Source organism: Mercurialis annua, linkage group LG3, assembly GCF_937616625.2.
Source record: "Mercurialis annua linkage group LG3, ddMerAnnu1.2, whole genome shotgun sequence".
Taxonomy (NCBI): domain Eukaryota; kingdom Viridiplantae; phylum Streptophyta; class Magnoliopsida; order Malpighiales; family Euphorbiaceae; genus Mercurialis; species Mercurialis annua.
This window is the reverse complement of record NC_065572.1, coordinates 71,621,190-71,639,714: the sequence shown is the minus strand read 5'-3', so window position 1 is coordinate 71,639,714 and position 18,525 is coordinate 71,621,190. Positions and strand designations below refer to the sequence as shown.

General features: G+C 32.3%; 2 protein-coding genes across 3 annotated transcripts in view; both read left to right on the top strand.

The window, feature by feature from the left end:
- Positions 1-18,525, top strand: part of LOC126671145 (structural maintenance of chromosomes protein 2-1-like) — a 30,454-nt gene that overhangs the window by 5,800 nt on the left and 6,129 nt on the right. The window contains exons 15-21 of one of the 2 annotated variants that reach the window (XM_050364861.2): positions 36-220; positions 439-532; positions 613-701; positions 834-1,059; positions 1,428-1,502; positions 1,746-1,882; positions 2,273-2,569. In XM_050364861.2, the coding sequence (XP_050220818.1) occupies positions 36-220; positions 439-532; positions 613-701; positions 834-1,059; positions 1,428-1,502; positions 1,746-1,865 (789 nt within the window). In that variant the 3' untranslated portion in view covers positions 1,866-1,882; positions 2,273-2,569. Of the gene's footprint in view, positions 1-35; positions 221-438; positions 533-612; positions 702-833; positions 1,060-1,427; positions 1,503-1,745; positions 1,883-2,272; positions 2,570-18,525 lie in introns of those variants that run through there. The other variant, XM_050364862.2, reaches the window with a different exon arrangement.
- Positions 3,372-6,914, top strand: LOC126671146 (MDIS1-interacting receptor like kinase 2-like). Its single transcript, XM_050364864.1, has 2 exons — positions 3,372-6,267; positions 6,363-6,914. The coding sequence occupies exons 1-2, from the start codon at positions 3,756-3,758 to the stop codon at positions 6,671-6,673; spliced, it is 2,823 nt and encodes a 940-aa protein (XP_050220821.1). The 5' UTR covers positions 3,372-3,755; the 3' UTR covers positions 6,674-6,914.

Genomic DNA, 18,525 nt, shown 5'->3' with positions numbered 1-18,525 from the left:
ACACTTAAAAGATCAGCTTTTAATTACTGGAATAGGTAAAAAGAATGGAAATGGAACAGAAAGATTGCTCTACAAAAGTGGACAAATTGATTGAGAAGCATGCATGGATTGCATCTGAGAAACAACTATTTGGAAGAAGTGGAACGGATTATGATTTTCAGTCCCGCGATCCTTTAGAAGCTAGGGACGAACTTGACAAATTGCAAGCTGAGCAATCAGGGTATGTAGCCTGGAAAGCTTATTTTATTCCTACGTTGATGTACACTGCAATTAGCATATAATGGTCTTCAGCAATTTTAATTTTTTTAGACTGAAATATGTTGGCATATATTTGTTTTGGATATACATACGTATATAGTGCATCGTTTGCAGTATTGACACCTGAATGCTGACTCTCCTTTATGGCTTTCTGCTGTATTCTTTTTAACTTCTATGAAGGCTTGAGAAAAGGGTGAACAAGAAGGTAATGGCAATGTTTGAGAAAGCAGAAGATGAATACAATGACTTAATGGCAAAAAAAAACATTATTGAGGTATTTTATCCTGACTGCATATGCATACTAGCATCTTAGCTTCTCCATGTTTCTAGTATGCTAATATTATGGTTAACTAGAATGACAAGTCAAAAATCAAGAAAGTCATTGAAGAGCTCGATGAGAAGAAGAAGGAAACACTTAAAGTTACTTGGGTTAAAGTTAACAGGTGAGATATTTTTCTTCTTATTTCTCCTGTTCTCATGCATTCTTGCATGCTCGAATTGCTGTTTCCACAAAACTCTACAGTAGTTGCTCTCAAATAATATTCCCTGAATTTGTTTTTTAATAATACCTTCAGTGACTTTGGGTCCATCTTTTCTACCCTATTGCCTGGAACCATGGCAAAGCTAGAACCTCCTGAAGGTTGCAGTTTCCTGGATGGTCTTGAGGTTCGTGTTGCATTTGGAAGTGTTTGGAAACAGTCCTTGTCAGAATTAAGTGGAGGTCAACGTTCTCTGCTTGCCCTTTCTCTAATATTGGCATTACTTCTCTTCAAGCCAGCTCCGCTCTATATCCTGGATGAGGTATGCTTTGGTTGGATTTCCTGTATTATATTTGGTTGTAATATACTGTGACCATCCTTTTTACTGTTTCACATATTGTTGGTTCTAAACTTAAATATATGCCTGCATTGTACTAGAAACATTCAGACAGATTCCATGTTTATTGCATTGGACGCATGAATGAAAAAGGAAATATGCATCTATATTTACTGGAAAATTTATGTAATTGTCTGAATCGCTGTTTCCATCTTTTGTGCTGTGGAGTTTGGAAAGCAAGTAGGCTTATGCATACAAATTATACTCGGATGTCCTTTTAACATTGGATTAGTAATCTGTAGTAGGCTGGAATCTGAATTTGCAAGTGATATAACATTTGTGGTGATCGGCAGGTTGATGCAGCCTTGGATTTAAGCCACACACAGAACATAGGGAGAATGATCAAGGCCCACTTCCCACATTCTCAGGTCTTATGATTTTCTTTATGGAGTATTATATATATATATATATATATATATATATATATATATATATATATATATATATATATATATATATATATATATATATGTATGTACAATTGGTTGAAGTAGATAATTTGGGTGATCACTGTAATAGTTCTGCTGAAGTTTCAACTTTTGTTAAAGCATAACTTATTGTGGTATCATGTCCTAATCTTTTTTATTAATTTCTTTATCTTTATCTTGCAGTTCATTGTTGTTTCACTGAAAGAAGGCATGTTCAACAATGCCAATGTTCTTTTCCGAACTAAATTTGTGGATGGCGTTTCAACTATCCAGAGGACTGTTGCCTCTAAGCAGAACAGATGATTGCTGCCATTTCTCAGGTTTGTTTTGTTATTTATTCCGATAATAATGTTCCAACAATTGTCCATTTAGATACTGGTAGCAACACAAAGCTCTTATCTATTTACTACTTTACATCTGATTTTTTTGATGTAGTTTATTGTACCTTCACATTGTTCCACTTCCTACCTGTACATGCAAAATGTTTTAGAACATCCCCAACAGTTCAACTCTCAAAATATTTACATATCCTAACAATAATTGTTTTCAAACTCTGTTTTTCAAAATAAATAATTTAATTTTCTATTATAGTTTATCTCAAAATTTTTGCATTCCTCCTTTGTATCTCTTAACAGGATTTAGCCTTTTGTGTGTCCATTCAACCTGTTTTATTCTGCCACTTCTGATTACTTAAATTTATGCTTGTTCAGATTGTTCGTTGCCCATTTTGCCAGCTGATTAGACGAGAGACTATTTTCGTTGTAAATACAGGACACGCTGAAGCTGATCCAGATCAAATGCTATTCTATTCATATTTGTTTGACGACGAAATGCTAATTCTGCAAATGTATCTACCGAAGTTTTTACTTAGCATAGTGTCGTAATGCTAACGACTGTGAAACCATTAAACTATATTCCATCAACTTATTTATTGTGATCAAGGTTGAGGTTATAGTTGAGATGAAAAACGTAACTAGTAGATGATATGAAATTACTAGTTTCATTAAGAGTGTTATATTTTGTGTTTGCAATCATGAAATGGCACGAGGTTTAATTTGCTTTATTCTTTCAGAAATTTGTAATCAAGTGCGTAATCCTTTTGAAATGACAAGGCATCAATTGCAATGGAAGCGTGGTTTTAGATCATAATGGCGCATAACACAAATGCCTTTTGTGTGCAAATGAATGTAAAAGGCACTATATATGTAGTGTTATATACTCGGTTTTCCATGCTCTACAAAAGCAATATACCGATGCTTTAAGCCTAATCTGAATTTTTTTTTTTCATAGCCATAATCCCAAAAATGTTTTTTGCGAATAAAGAAGAATACCCATAAAATTTTAGCCTATTGTGGTAATATTGAGTTACGATGATATTAAATAGCGACCATAATACTATAACCTTTGAATGTCGCTTAAGCTATTAGCACCAACATTGTGTTAAAACTATTACAAACAAGAAAAGTTTGGCTGCGAAAGGCCGTATTACCTGCAAAGCATTTCGCTTTGGTCTTTGTTTAATTATTACAACAATTACTTTCCGCTGCAGATAATATAGCGCGATTCAACTCACTGGCACATCCTTTTCTTTTTTCAAGTCTAAAAATGATCATAACATGGAAACTAAGAAAAATAATCAGCCATTACAATTTTTATAATCGATAAGGACATTATGCAGCCTAGAGTTTGGAGTGAGACATACACAACTTTTTTATCATTCCATTATATATCAATATTAGCCTAAAAACTTGACTTTTCAATATCAAATTATGGCCTTGAGACTTGACTCCAAACACAGTTCATGCACTATTCTTTTCTTAAATTCCACTAACATCAAAACATGAATACCATTTTGATAATTGCTCTTAATTCATATGTATCTAGCAGTAGCAGTAGCACTCCTGCCCACTAATGCTTCTGTACCAACCTCATAAATTTCTTCATCTTATTTTCATAATGCATACTTTACAATAATGCAAATTTCTTGTCTATACCGAATTTTTATGAACTGGTCTCATAAAAGCTCCAATATTCTTAAATGGCGGAATTCACTCATATAAAGACTATCCACCATAAATCCGGTCTAGATAAGAATTTGTCTATCCGGGTGCTTATGGTGGACCGCGCTCATATAAGTTAACTCCATCATTTAATCACATGTGAAGAATCCGATTAAGAGAAATCTTCTCAACTATGTCCAACAAAAAAAGTTGTGTATCATTAGCAGTTCTGTTTCCTTGGTTAATATTACTATCTTCTTGTAAAACAAGTTTTGCTTCAAATCCTGAAACTGTAGCCCTCCTTAAGTGGAAAGCTAGTCTTGAAAACCAATCAATAATTCTTCAATCATGGGTATCCTCTTCAGCAACTGCCAATTCCACTACTGCGACTCACTGCAAATGGCACGGAATAGCATGCGATGATGCAGGCAGTGTTACTGAAATAAACCTTGCGTATCAAGGCATCAGAGGTAATCTTGACAAATTAGATTTCTCTTCTTTTCCAAATCTACTTCGTCTTGATCTTAAAGTAAACCAGCTTACAGGCACCATTCCTATCGACATAGGCATCCTGTCGAAACTTCAGTTTCTTGATCTTTCCACAAACAATTTTTTCGGTACTTTGCCTCTTTCTCTTGCAAATCTCACTCAAGTTTATGAGTTAGATATTTCTCGCAATAATATAACTGGCGTACTCGATTCAAGCTTGTTTCCTGATAAAACAGGCAGAACTGGCCTTATTAGTGTCAGGAAATTTCTCCTGCAAACTACAGGACTTGGTGGCCGAATTCCTGACGAAATAGGAAATATGAAAAATTTGTCTCTGCTAGCTCTAGATGAGAATCAGTTTCATGGCTGTATCCCTGTTTCAATAGGAAATTTGAGTGAATTAGTTATTCTTCGCCTTTCCAGCAATCGGCTATCAGGAAATATCCCACCTTGTATAGGAAATATGAGAAAGTTAACAGATTTGCGCTTGTTCACGAACCAATTGTCTGGCTTGGTGCCTTCAGAATTAGGCAACCTTTCGTCATTAACTGTTTTACACCTTTCCGAAAATAATTTCAGTGGCTATTTGCCCCAACAAGTGTGTCGAGGTGGAAAGCTAGTCAACTTCACAGCTGCCTTCAACAATTTCTCTGGTCCAATCCCAGTAACCCTAAAGAACTGTCATAGCTTGTATAGAGTCAGGCTTGAACATAACCAACTCACAGGAGTTTTAGACCAAGATTTCGGGGTGTATCCGAGTCTGACTTACATTGATCTAAGTTTCAATAAGTTGAGTGGTCAGCTTTCTTCGAAATGGGGAGAATGTCGCAACCTGACACTTCTCAGAATTGCCGGAAACAATCTAGTCGGGGAAATTCCTGCCGAGATTAGTCAGCTGAAAAAGCTAGCAGTTCTTGACCTTTCTTCCAATCGAATTTCTGGCGAGATACCAACAGAACTTGGAAAATTATCCAAACTGTTGTCTTTAAGCCTCAAAAGAAACAGGATTTCAGGTCAGGTGCCAGGGGAAATTGGAGAATTATCCGATTTGGAGTCTCTGGATTTGTCTCAGAATATGCTGAGTGGGCCAATTCCATATCAAATAGGGGACTGCTCTAGACTCCAGGTTTTGAGCTTGGCGAAGAATAACCTGAACGGGACAATCCCGTATCAAATTGGTAATCTTGTAGCATTACAAGGGTTACTAGATTTGAGCTATAATTTTCAAACCGGAGAAATTCCCTTTCAGCTTGGAAAGCTTACAAGTTTAGAACAACTGAACCTGTCAAACAATAATCTTAGTGGTACAATTCCTGCTTCCTTTAGCAACATGTTAAGCCTCATCGCTATCAATCTCTCGGACAATGACTTTGAAGGTCCAATTCCTGACAGTAATATTTTTCGTACAACCCCGCCGAGTTCTTATAGCAATAACAAAGACTTTTGCAGTAACTTTTTGCCATATTTGAGAACTTGCACAAAGAATGTCAGAAGTCAGGAAAATAATAAAGTTCGCGTTATTATTGCTCCAATAGCCGGTGGGCTAATTCTGTCACTTGCAATTATCGGTCTTTTGGCACTATTTCGCGAACGGAGTTCGCGAATTACGTCACAGAACGAAGAAGATTCATCAGGAGTGTGCTATTTTAATGGTAGAATTTCGTACGGAGATATAATTGAAGCCACAAGAAACTTCAATGAAAGTTATTGCATTGGAGAAGGAGGTACCGGAAAAGTTTACAAAGTAGAATTGTCAGATTCTCAGGTATTAGCTGTGAAGAAGCTGAAATACAAAAGCAGAGATGAAGAATCTGATAGAATAAAAAGTTTCAGCAGTGAAGTGGCAGCTTTAGCAGAATTACGCCATCGGAACATTGTGAAACTCCATGGATTTTGTTCTCGAGGAAGCCATGCATTTTTGGTTTATGAGTATATTCGAAGGGGAAGCTTGGGAAAAATGCTGAGCAGCGAAAATGGTTGTGAAGAATTAGATTGGGAAAAGAGGGTCAGAATTATTGAAGGAGTAGCTCAAGCTTTGTCTTATATGCATCATGATTGTGTTCCACCTATAGTTCATCGCGACATATCATCCCACAATGTTTTATTAAACTCCGAACTGGAGGCTCGTGTTTCAGATTTTGGCACAGCTAAGTTCCTGAAGCCTGATTCATCTAATCGGACAGCAATTGCTGGCACGTTCGGATATGTTGCTCCGGGTAAGCTCACTATTAGCCTAAGATGCATCATTTTGTCAGATTAACAGTCTCTAGTTTAATGTTTTATATTACTAAATACTAATTATGTATTGCAGAGATGGCTTACACAGCAGTTGTGACAGAGAAATGCGATGTATATAGCTATGGAGTTTTGACATTAGAAGTTTTAATGGGAAAGCATCCGGGGGAATTCATTTCGTATCTTCATTCATCGACCACGAACCGATGCATAGACTTAGAAGACGTGCTAGATTCTCGTCTGCCGCCTCCTGCAGACCAACAGCTTACTGATAAATTGTGTTGTATGTTGGGGATTTCACTGTCGTGTATACGAATTAATCCTCATTCTAGACCGACCATGAGAGATGTAGCTCGGGGACTTCAAATGGAGGCACGTTCTTTGTAATTTGTAGCAACTATTAGTAGCAAAATCATCTAATTATGTGCTCAGGGACGACTGTGCTCGGTTCATGTAAATTACAATGAATAATTGAATATCTAGCGCATGCAGGGCTTGCAGTTTTCCCACACCACATTACACAAAATTAAGCGGTTTTGAATTGAGCTTCTATAGTTGGGTCACAAACGGTCAGTGACACAGTTAAATAGCAAATTAAATAAATTAAACTCATAACACATTTAAGTCACATTAAGTCTAGTTCATTCATAATGTTAATTAATTAAATTATTATATGTGACTGTTGTACTCATATAATATATTTATTATTAATTAATGTTTATTTTATTAAAATTTATGGGTTGAAGGTTTGTTATTTAATTATAAAGTGTGTTGAATAGATTAAACAAGTTATTAATAAACAAAGTAAACGGGTTGTCTAATTTAACACATATTAAACCATTTAATAAACGTGTCGTGTTTGAGTTTGATATTTTGACATTATTAGTTAAAGAGATCATGTTCGACTTGGAAAAATTTGTTTATTTTTAAAGAATTAATTGCATATTAAATTACCACCTTTATACCTCTTCTTAATTTAATCACATTTTTTAAAATTTGTATATAAAACCATAACCTTTCAAATTTTTTTAAATCTATCCCTGGTTGAAATCCGCGAATTTGAGTTGACGAAGTAAACAAAATGTGACGTGACAAAATATTTTTAAGGGTTAATTACATGATAAATTACCATTTTTTAATTTTATTGCAATCTTTTAAATATTTTTATATCTATCACAATCTCTTCCATTCAACATTCATATGTGGAATCCGACGTGTTCTTTCACATTCTTTTCCGGTTTGCCCATCAGTTTAAATTTGTCAGATTTAAAATCGGTGATAGATTTAAAAAAAATGAAAGGTGATAGTTTTTTTTTTGATAACTTTTTTAAAAAATTGATTAAATTTAAAAAATGATGTAAAAGTGGTGATTTAATATGTAATAAATCAATTTTTAAATGGATACACAACATATTTACGATACGGGTACACAAATTGTCAGCGCTAAGTGCATTCGCCACTTGAACTAAGGCTTAGTAAATGTGTTGAGGCAAAATTTGAACCCACGATCTCATATTGCACTTGGATAGGCGTTGGCTATCAAGACTAGACTTTCACTGGCTATATTACTTTGAAAGATGGTAAAAGGTTTGGTATTAAATTGAAATGTAAGGCAAAGATATGATATCACTCATATTTTTAAACATAAATTTTATATCTATGAGTTGAAGAATGTAAAGTTTGAAAGAAGTTGTGAGTTGAAGAACACCGGTACGTTTCTGTCGAGTCCACATCTGTACCTTAATCACGACTTTCCGTCCATGTCACATTGAAACTTACATGATTTCTCAGAACAAAATCCACATTAAGTGCATCAAAACTTTTCCAAATAAATTAATTTCATGCGCGTACAATATTTACTGTTGATCAACGCGTAGCTAGCTCCTGGTCAATTAGTCGAATATATATAGCTTTTGAATTGCCAAGCAGGCAGAACCAGACTATTAAAAATTGTTTGTGGTTAATTTGTAAACTAAATAAAATGTCATACAAGAAATTCATGTTTCTTTCGGCAATTTTCTTCATTGCCGTTTTACTTTTGGCTCCACCGGCTGACTCAAGAAATCTGCTAGGGAATGTCTGGCCTTCGAGAAGTGATGCACGCCCCCAGCCTCCGCCTAATGGCCCGTCTCCGGCAGGTAAAAAAGAATAATCATACAACAACGGTTGTGCTACGTACGTCATTCATGTCACAAATGCGTTTACCGTGTTAGAATATTTAATGAGAGGAAAGCAAGTAATAATTATAAATTTTCTATTGCATATACTCACTGACTTGTTGTAAAAATGACATGGCATAAACATTGCGTGATATAAATATTCGACAGAAAAGTAGCTAATTTTTCTCATTTAATTTAATCTAGAAAATAATACATTTAGTTTCGCTAAAATAGCAAAACAGGTCGCTAAACTTTAATTTGTCTGTAATATGAACTTCCAGCTTCAGTTTTATTTAATTGGGTTCCTAAACTTTCAAATCATAAATATGTCATTGTTGTTGAGTGCAGAAAAGAATGGTGGGATGGTAGATTATGGACCTCAAGATGATCCTCATGGAGGCAATTATAACCACACCACCTAATTTTTATGGATTATAGATTGTAGTTATGTTATGCAAAATAATATACAAGTTTGGAGCATGTAATAAGGAGGAGGATTGCCGTACAGCTACACTCTTCGGCTAGCATCAAGATGCATGCATGCATTTTTTTTTTTGAAGCAGTGAAGCACAAAATACCAATAATAAATTTGTATTTATATTGTCCTTCTCCAAGTTTTATGATGTGGCTCATTTTACCAACATGTCGAGTTACGTTGAAATCTAAACTTGGTTTCATGTGCGTTTTACAGTGAGTGTAATGTATGCTATTTTACCATCCAAAATATCAAAAAGTTCAAAATAAACTAAATATATGAATTAGATAAAGACTAAGATTCAAAAAAAGACCAAATCAAAAAAATACAAAGACTATATTTGGTTAAATACTTCTCTTAAAAAATAAAAAATGACTAATTCATTTTTTATAAAATAGCTACTACATTCCATAAACCACATACGACCAAAGATATAAATACGAATCCGGCCAACTATCAAAATCATGGCCTTGGTGTCGCTTGTGTGGTGCGACATCATAGTGGACTATACATTAGAGTAGGGCTCGGTCGATACAAGAGTATGGCGGAAGCCATTAATTTCAAAGATTCCTCAATATCCTAGATTAGGGATTGGCTATGCATAATGTTTGGTTTGAAATAGATACACTTCCTCTTTTTCAAATTTTCTCTTCAGCGTTAGAGGATTGTTCTTCTGTTGGCTTAATTATTGAAGAATTTATTTGAGAGCTATATAAATAGTTCGTTATGTTTATGTCAAGAGATCAGCAAATATGATTATCCATATTCATACTCGGATGTCCAATATTTTGGGTCGAATGTTTCGGATTTTTTTATGTTTTACTTTTTACTTCGGATAGTTTTGTTTCCTCGAAAAAAAAAAGTGGAGCATGATGACTGGTGGTGATGTATGGAGGAAATGATTAGCCAAGTGACATTAGATTAGTGGCCTGTAAACTTTCTGCTTACCAAACCCATTATCTAGTCCAACGGTTCATATCTACTATATATATATAAAGCAGGACGTTTTTTCCAAATGATTGACATGTGTCATTTCCACATGTATTTTTAAATATTTTTTCTTTCTTTTAAATGCCAAGTGGCACTTCCACATCAACTAATTAATCTATGCAATAATTGGCCTTTATCTACATTTAATAATTTTCAAAACTTTGACATATGAAATCAATGATAACGGTAATTTTTAGCCATGAAATCAGAGATAATGAAAGCTATTAACTATAGAGCTGTTACTAATTTTGGCAATTTATATTATGAAAAGTAAATACAAAATACATTAAATATACCAATAATTTCATATTATCATTAAACACTTTTAACCTATAAAATAAGTTGTCAAGTGAGGCTTTTCTATTTTGCAAGTTATATTGGCTGTAAATTAAATTACCTTATTTAAATACTAAAAAAATGGGGTAGTTATGTTTTTTTGGTAACCACTAAATCGATTGCTTTAAAAAGATAGTATTAAACCCTAAAAAGTGTCTAAAATCCTTTAATAATAAAAAACTTTTGATTAACCTATAATTTACCATTATATATATATATATATTCATATTTTTACATTTTTTACTAACTTTTTAGATAAGTTAAATTCTTCTTTTTTTTTCATTCTGTTGTGGTTTTTTAGTTGTTTTTTTTGTATCTATTGATGAAATATTTTCTCATGATTGATTATATTTTTATGCAAGTATTGTGAAGATTTATTCATAATAAAGATGCACTCATCAAGAAAAAATAGATTCCGAATGAAGGTAAGATTTAATTGGTTTGTTAATCTAATTTTATTTGCTTTATGATACTTCACATTCTCACAACCATTCTCACATTTTTATTCTTTCTCAATACTGAATTCTTTCGAGGTAAGTATTTCTGTTTTTTCTCTTAATCACTATAAAAAAAATGATCAATTATATATGAGTTTGATTTTAAGTTTGAGTTTGATTTTGATTTTGATTTTGTCGTGTAGATTTTGTATTGTGATCAAATTTAAAGGGTATTGATGGATTTAATATTTGATGAAGCAAAAGAGGTATTTTGATGGTTATCATTTTTATTTCAGTGAACTTTTATATATATCTTTATAATTTTAATTCTTTAGTGCTGTATGTTGTGTTTGATTGCAGTATTGACCAATTTGATATTACTTGATCGTGAGATAGATGAAACATAGGTAAGTAAAATTATTATATTATTCACCGTAACAAAAAATTGAATGAGATTCCGTTTTACAAAAAAAAAAAAGTTAATCTGTTGAATAAATGAATATTTATATGTGTTTTTTTAGTATAAAATATCAAAAATATATTTATATTATTTTAAGATTAAATAAGATTATGTATTATTCTTTAAATTAATTTTTTAACATTATAGTATTTATTTTGCTAACTTTTTTTTATAAATTTCAATCTAAAGAAATAAGACTTTATGCCTTTTTATTTTTTGACAAGATTGCATTAATTGAGTCAATAATAGTAATTTATAATTTGAGACTAAAAAAGTAACTTTCTCATTTATTTGTATTACATCGATAAAATTAATTCATATGCTAAAATTATCGTAACAGCTATGCCTAATCATTTCCTTCACTAAATTAATATAAATAGGCTGGTTGTAAGTATTTTTACTCTACCATTTTTTTTGGGTATTGCTATTCGCCGCCCGCTTTTACTTAGCACCGCACAGGCAAAAGACATTTCTGCCCCTCTAGCAAAATTTCAAAAAAAAAGTTCTCTCAACTCATTCGAACACACTCGAACAACTACGTCAAAAGTCGAGTAAAATGACGGATAACGAGTATAATTCGTCGGGAAACGAATATCGACGTTCGGAAACAAGTTTTTCCGGCTTTTCCGAAATAAAAAATAGTTTTTTTAAATTTTTATTTAAATTTTTTAAAGGGGGACGATTGCGTTTCACGTCCTCTCCAGAGGAGGGGACGCTGGAATTCGGCGTCCTCTCCGGAGGAGAGGACGTGAAAACCAACGTCCCCTCTAGAGGAGGGGACGCCAATTTTCGGCGTCCCTTCTTCTGGAGAGGACGTTCGGCGTTCTCTCCAGAAGAGGGGACGCCGAAAACCAACGTCCCCTCTAGAGGAGGGGACGCCAATTTTCGGCGTCCCCTCTTCTGGAGAGGACGTTCGGCGTCCTCTCTAGAAGAGGGGACGCCGAAAATTGGCGTCCCCTCCTCTAGAGGGGACGCCGAACGCCGGCGTCCACTCTTCTGGAGAGGACGCCGGCGTCCCCCTTTTCCAGCCGCGACCGAAACGTCGCGGCCGGAAATTAATTTTTTTTTTTTAAAAAAAAGTTAAAATGATTTTTTTTTAATAATTACAGTGATTTTTTATTGCATATTATTACGACTTTGTATTACATATTATTACGATTTGTTAAACGTAAGTATTTATGTTTTGCAGATTCATTTAGAAGATTATGGCAATTTTCATCTCGTTCGGAATCCGACATTTTCGTAAAATATGAATTTGAATAGAGTTGAATGAGTTGAGAGGATTTATGTTTTTTGTTTATGAGTTGGTTTTCTATTCAAAAAGTGAAAACGGCAAAAATGTAATGTGGCTGTGCGGTGCTAAGTAAAAAGGGACGGTGTTTAGCAATCCAGTTTTTTTTTATTTATAGAAAATATGTGAGAAACAAGTACAAAGAATCAATTGCACTTCACTCTTCAAGTAGATCTAAATCTTCTAATCAAAGAACAATGTCTTAAAGTTAAATTAAATGAGTGCAAGGGAAAAGGATAATTTTTTTACTTATATTTATCTAAATGTATTGAGAGCAAAATACCGACGATAATGATTATTTGTATATTTCTATTTGTTTCTTTGAATTTATGTATATGTGAACGATGTAGTTCTTTTATACTCATCTTTACTTTGCACTGTCTCATTTACGATCAGAGAAATGATAATTGTCTTTTTGTTGTCTAATTTTTTTTATTTGCTACCTTAATATGAAAGTAATTAGTTGTTAATGTTAAATTTATTTGCTAACTTAATATGAAAAACACTTGATTAATTATTAGTATGTTTCATTAGTTGGTTGAATACTTAATTTGATTTAATAAATATATAAGTATAATTACAATTGTAATTTAAAACTACATTAATTTATTGATTTGCTAACTTTCTGTTTCAACCTAAAATTATGAAAAGAAACGTAATTATAATTTTTATTATATCAAATGATTTGATAAAAATTCAAAAATAATTGATAATTTATTTTATAATCTTAGTTTTTTGGTTGATTAATTTTATTCAATTATAATTACAAATAAATTTCAAATATACCAGTTTTTTTTTAATTAAATTATTATTTTTAAAAAATATTTTTAAAAATTTAGTTTGGTAATACCTTTTTTAGCAATAAATGTGAATGTTTTATTTGTTTCAATTTTACATATAATATTAATGTCTAACTAATTTTGATAAATTATTATTTTAAAAAATTTACATTTAAACCTACTGATATATACATATCTTATTTGAATTGTGCTTTATTGTATTTAATTTTCTCACATGTCTTTATTTTTATAGCATTTTTATTTATATTAAATACCTATCACCCTTAAAAAAGTTTAAAGAAGTAATATACTTACATTCTTTAAACTACGTCGGTGCTATAATATACGTTTTTGATACCTAATATTGATGTTTATTTTTTTCAAAGGATTTTTTTACTGGTGAAAAGGGTTATATAGTAAAATTTACAATGCATATATAAAGGGATTTGAACCTCATTACCCTGTCTTTAGAAATTGTATAAATGATCTTTTAGTTGCCTTTTAGATAATTTTATTATACAGGGTAACGAATCGTGTCTATTTCATGGTACTTCTACTCAGATTTCTTACTGTTGAAACTTCTTAAATATGTAATATTTTTATTGTTATATTAATTATTTTGGTAATTTTATTTATAAATTAAAATTTTAAGAAAGATTTTATGATTTTTTTATTTTAACAATATTTGTTTGAATTTGGTAACAATTTAAAAATATGAAAATAACATTAATGATTAATTATATAGTATATTAGTATTTTTTAGTTTTAATTTAGGAAAAACCCTCTAAAAATACCAAGCATTTGCGATTTTTATCAGTTATGTCAAATCTTTCAAAATCGACAAATAATCCGCTTTGACAAATTGTTGTCCTTTTATAGCCAAATTCAAATAAAAAAAAATTTCTTGCCAACATGGCAGCCATATACACAACTTTTACGGGATGTGTTATAATAAAAGGTTTAATAAAAAAAACCAAACCGGTTCAAAAATGGCTATAACATAAACATAATATGCAAAAACGGATTATGTTTGTTGATTTTTAAAAGTTGGTTTTAATGCACCAAAAATCATAAATTGTCGCATGTTTTTGGTACTTGACATAATCTTTTAATTTTGGCATATTTAACATAACTTTTTATTTTTTTGTAATTAAAACCACGAGTGTTTTTCTTTGAAAAGTAGTGTTATTTTATATCCAAAACGGCGTTTTAATCTAAAAACAGTGTCGGTGTCTTTAATCGCAAAATTTTAAAAATTCATGTACTTTTTTGTCAAAATTAAAAAATTATGTTAGATACCAAAAATACACGAAAGTTGGTGATTTTGTGTGCATTTAAATTTTAAAAATTTGACATAAATAGCAAAACTTTGATATTTTTTGCAAATTTGGCCTTTAATTTATAATTTAATAACTAAAAAAATAAATTGATATAATAAATTTTGATAACAATTAAAAAATTAATTAAATAAAAAACGTGCAACGCACGGGACTGACGCTAGTTTAACACTATTATGCAACAGGATGTGAATGTTGCACTAATACAAAATCTGTCTCAAGCCCTGATTTAGATAATTTGTTAAATTAAAAAATTTATTTAAAATTAATCTAAACAGTGTCAACTGATTTTATATTATACGAGAAAAATAATGCTATTTAGTCTTTTTTTTTATTTCTCTTTATTGTCCATCTAACATGAAAATAAAAAATATAGCAATTTTATTTTTTATTTAGAATATCTAACGTGAAAATAAAAAAATATAGCAATTTTATTTAGAATATATATATTCTTAAAAAGAATTTGTATAAATAAAATTTTGTGTGAAGAGAAAAATAAAAAATGACACAAACTGGTGGGTTATAAAATATTTTCTTAAAATCTTATCATTTGGATTATATTGCCATTGATCAAGTCTTAATTTATACACTTCTGATCCACGTTTTCTAAATTATTACTTGGACAGATTCTTATATTAGTACTAGCCAAAAAAAAAAACAATTTAAGTGTTAAGAATCATTAATTTCATTTTTTTTACAAATAGCGCCTTAGCCTGCACAGAAATTAACAAACTCTACTTACTACAATGTTTAATATTAAAAGATAAAAGGTATAAAAAAATCTTGTAGTTTGTTCAATATTAAAAGGCAAAAGGTATAAAAAAAATCTCGTAGTTTTTTTATAAAAATACAGATCAATCTTTTTATTTTATTTTTGGATATAATTAAACCCTCTTAATTTTCAAATAGAACAAATAACTCATTTCGTCCAACACCATTAGAAACACTCGTTAATGGCTGACATTTCTCTGACAATTATATAAAATGTTCAAAAATAATTTAAATATTTAAAATATTTACCGAAAATTTGAGGGGGTAAGTGTCCCAAAAGCAAACTAAAAAGGTTTACTTGTACGATCTTAAAAAAACGAGAGTTTAATTGTTTAATTTTAAAAATACGAAGGCTTAATTGTGCCTAAAAAAATAAAAAGGCTAATATATACTTTTGAAAAAAAGGCGAAAGTTTTTTTTGTATCTTCTGTCATATTAAAAATAGGGAAAAGGGTCAAAAAAAACCCTATGGTTTGCCACTTAGATCAATTTGGCCCTCAGCCTCTTGAAAGGTTCGATTAAGCCCCTAAGGTTATGAAATTTTGACAATCAAGCCCTCCATTGTAACACCGATGCTAACTCTGTCTACCCATTCCTACGTGGCTCTATATTACCGTTGCCATTAAATGACATGGCAGAGAATAAGTTGAATCCCTAAAACCAAAACTACACGTTACCCTGAAATCTGAAATTAGGGTTTATTACCGTTGGAATTTAATTCCTTCATCATTCTCTCTCAATCAAGAATTTTCACCCCTAAGACAAACAATATCTACGAAAATTACAGTAAAATTAGGGTTCCAGTAATTGAAAGTGACGAGTGGGAGGAAGAAAAGTGACGAGTGGGAGGAAGAAAACGGTTTCCCTGCCAAGAAAAAATATATTACCGAGGAAGAAAACATTTTTTATTCAGGTATTTGTTTGTTTTCCTCTTTTCTGTTCTTTTCCCTTTTTTTATTGTCATCTCTGTTTAGGGTGGTCCCTATATGTCGTAATAAAGATTCTTGTTGTTGGTTGATGTGTTTTGAAAACAGAAAATTGGTAAAAAATAATTGCTTGTGGTCCATGCTTGTTGAGATGTATTCAATAATGTGTATTTTTTATGCTATTTTCTGATATGTGGTCCCTGTGTTTGTGTTTTACTTATTGTAACAGTATGGTTGAAGGGGAACCAATTGATGTGCACTTTAATTATGGTGGTACTTGGTCAACTAACCCTAAATTGGAGTATGTGAATGGTAAAATGGTTACCAAATTTAATTATGACTCAGATTACTTGAATGTTTGGGCTATAAAGAATAAGTACCTTACTGACTTGGAGTATCCAACGGTTCATGAAATTTATTTTCTGCAACCTGGGAGGGATTTAGATAACGGTGTCATGCTAGTGGTGAATGATCAATCAATTCACACTATACTGAACTATATTAGGAGGGTTTGTTGGAAGAATGAGATTTGCATTTATGCTAGTAAAGATGCAAGTGAGTCTGTTATGGCAAATACACCATTGCCTATTGCAGTTGATGATGGTATGGAAGAGGATGATGGCTTGTATGAGGTCAGTGTGGAGGAGGTCAGTGTGGAAGAGATTAGTGAGGATGACAGCATAGAAGAGGGCAGTGTGGAACAGATTAGTGAGGATGAAGAGGGCAGTGTAGAGGGCAATGCTGAAGAGGACAGGGCTGAAAAGGTTACTGTGATAGAGGATGACACTGGTGGGAGTAGTGATTCAGAGGGTGGTGAACCATGTCATAGAGACAGTGATAGTGAGGATGAGGCTGAAACTGTGCATTTCAATGCAGCAGATGGTAGTCCCCAGTTCATATTAGGTATGATATTTGCAAATGCCAAAGAGGCAAGGAAATCAATAGCTAAGTATGTTGTGGATGTGGGTAGGAAGTTTAAAATAAAGCCTAATGAACCGGGTCGTATTAGAGCTAAGTGTATCTCAAATGTTGGTTGTCCGTTTGTTGTGTTTATGTCACAAGATGGCAACTACTTTGCATGTAAGCTAATAGACTTTTTAATTACTGTTTATAAAAATGTCCACTTGGTCTGGGTTTATTAATGTTTTTAGAAATCTTTTGCTAAGCAGCCTGGTATGCTAGGGGAACAACATATTGTTGCTGAAACAACAATGGCATCAAGAAGTGGCATAACCAATGAAGATGCTAATGTGAGATTCGCAATACCAAATGAGAATCTCATTAGAAAGGAGAGAACTTATCAAACACCCTCAACTGGTGTCACTCCAAGATCCATCAATTTCAGAGGGGTTGGATCTCAAGTTAGGTATGCTGACAATCTTCCTTTTAAGCCAAGAGGAGGTCTGAAATGGCAAGGAGGCCCAGCAGTCACTAGATCACAGCTACAAAAGGAGGCCATTGCAAAGAAAAAAGGCAAAGAAAAAGTACCAGGACATCAATGAGGGTTCAGCTACTTTGCATATGTTTTTTGTTTTGCTTTTTGTAAGTTCATTAGGAACTTGTTCAGTCCTTCAAATACACTGTTTTTGGGAAGTACTTTGGATTTTGTTAGGAGTATGTTTTGTTGATGGCATTATACAATGAGTGTGTTTATTTTGATGGCATTAAACTCTGCCAGTTATGAACTTGTTTTGCTGCCTTCATTAGATACTTGTTATGTAAGCAGTATTTTGGTTAATGAAATGTTATTTCTCAATGTGAATGTCCTGTCGTATTTTGAGAGAGGTAAATGTGTTGTTATTTATGAATGAAATTTAACATTGCATAGTAAAATCTCATTGCATTAAACACATGAAACATTGCCTAAAACTAACATCATGGAATAAAAGGTTAAGCATTACAAAACAGAGCACTATGTGCCATCCATAATCATCCAATTCCCTAAATTGCAAACACTTCTTGACTACATCATCCTGCCTAAAAAGTACACAATCAAAATAATCCATGACATTGCAGCTATGACACAGGCCAACTGCATTTTTTTCTGGTACTATTGACTTCATTACTTCTTTTCTCCTCTATATTCTTCAAACTCTTCAATTCCTGCCATAAGTTGAAAACTTCTTCATCATAATTGTACTTGCTGTTACTGCTTCTTTCCATGAGCAGTTCTTGTTTTTCAGCTATCAACTGGTTTATTACAAACTTGGCTCTATCACTCATTTCATCATCATGCCATTCAAAGAAATTGCAGCCACTTCTCTAATGAACAACCACA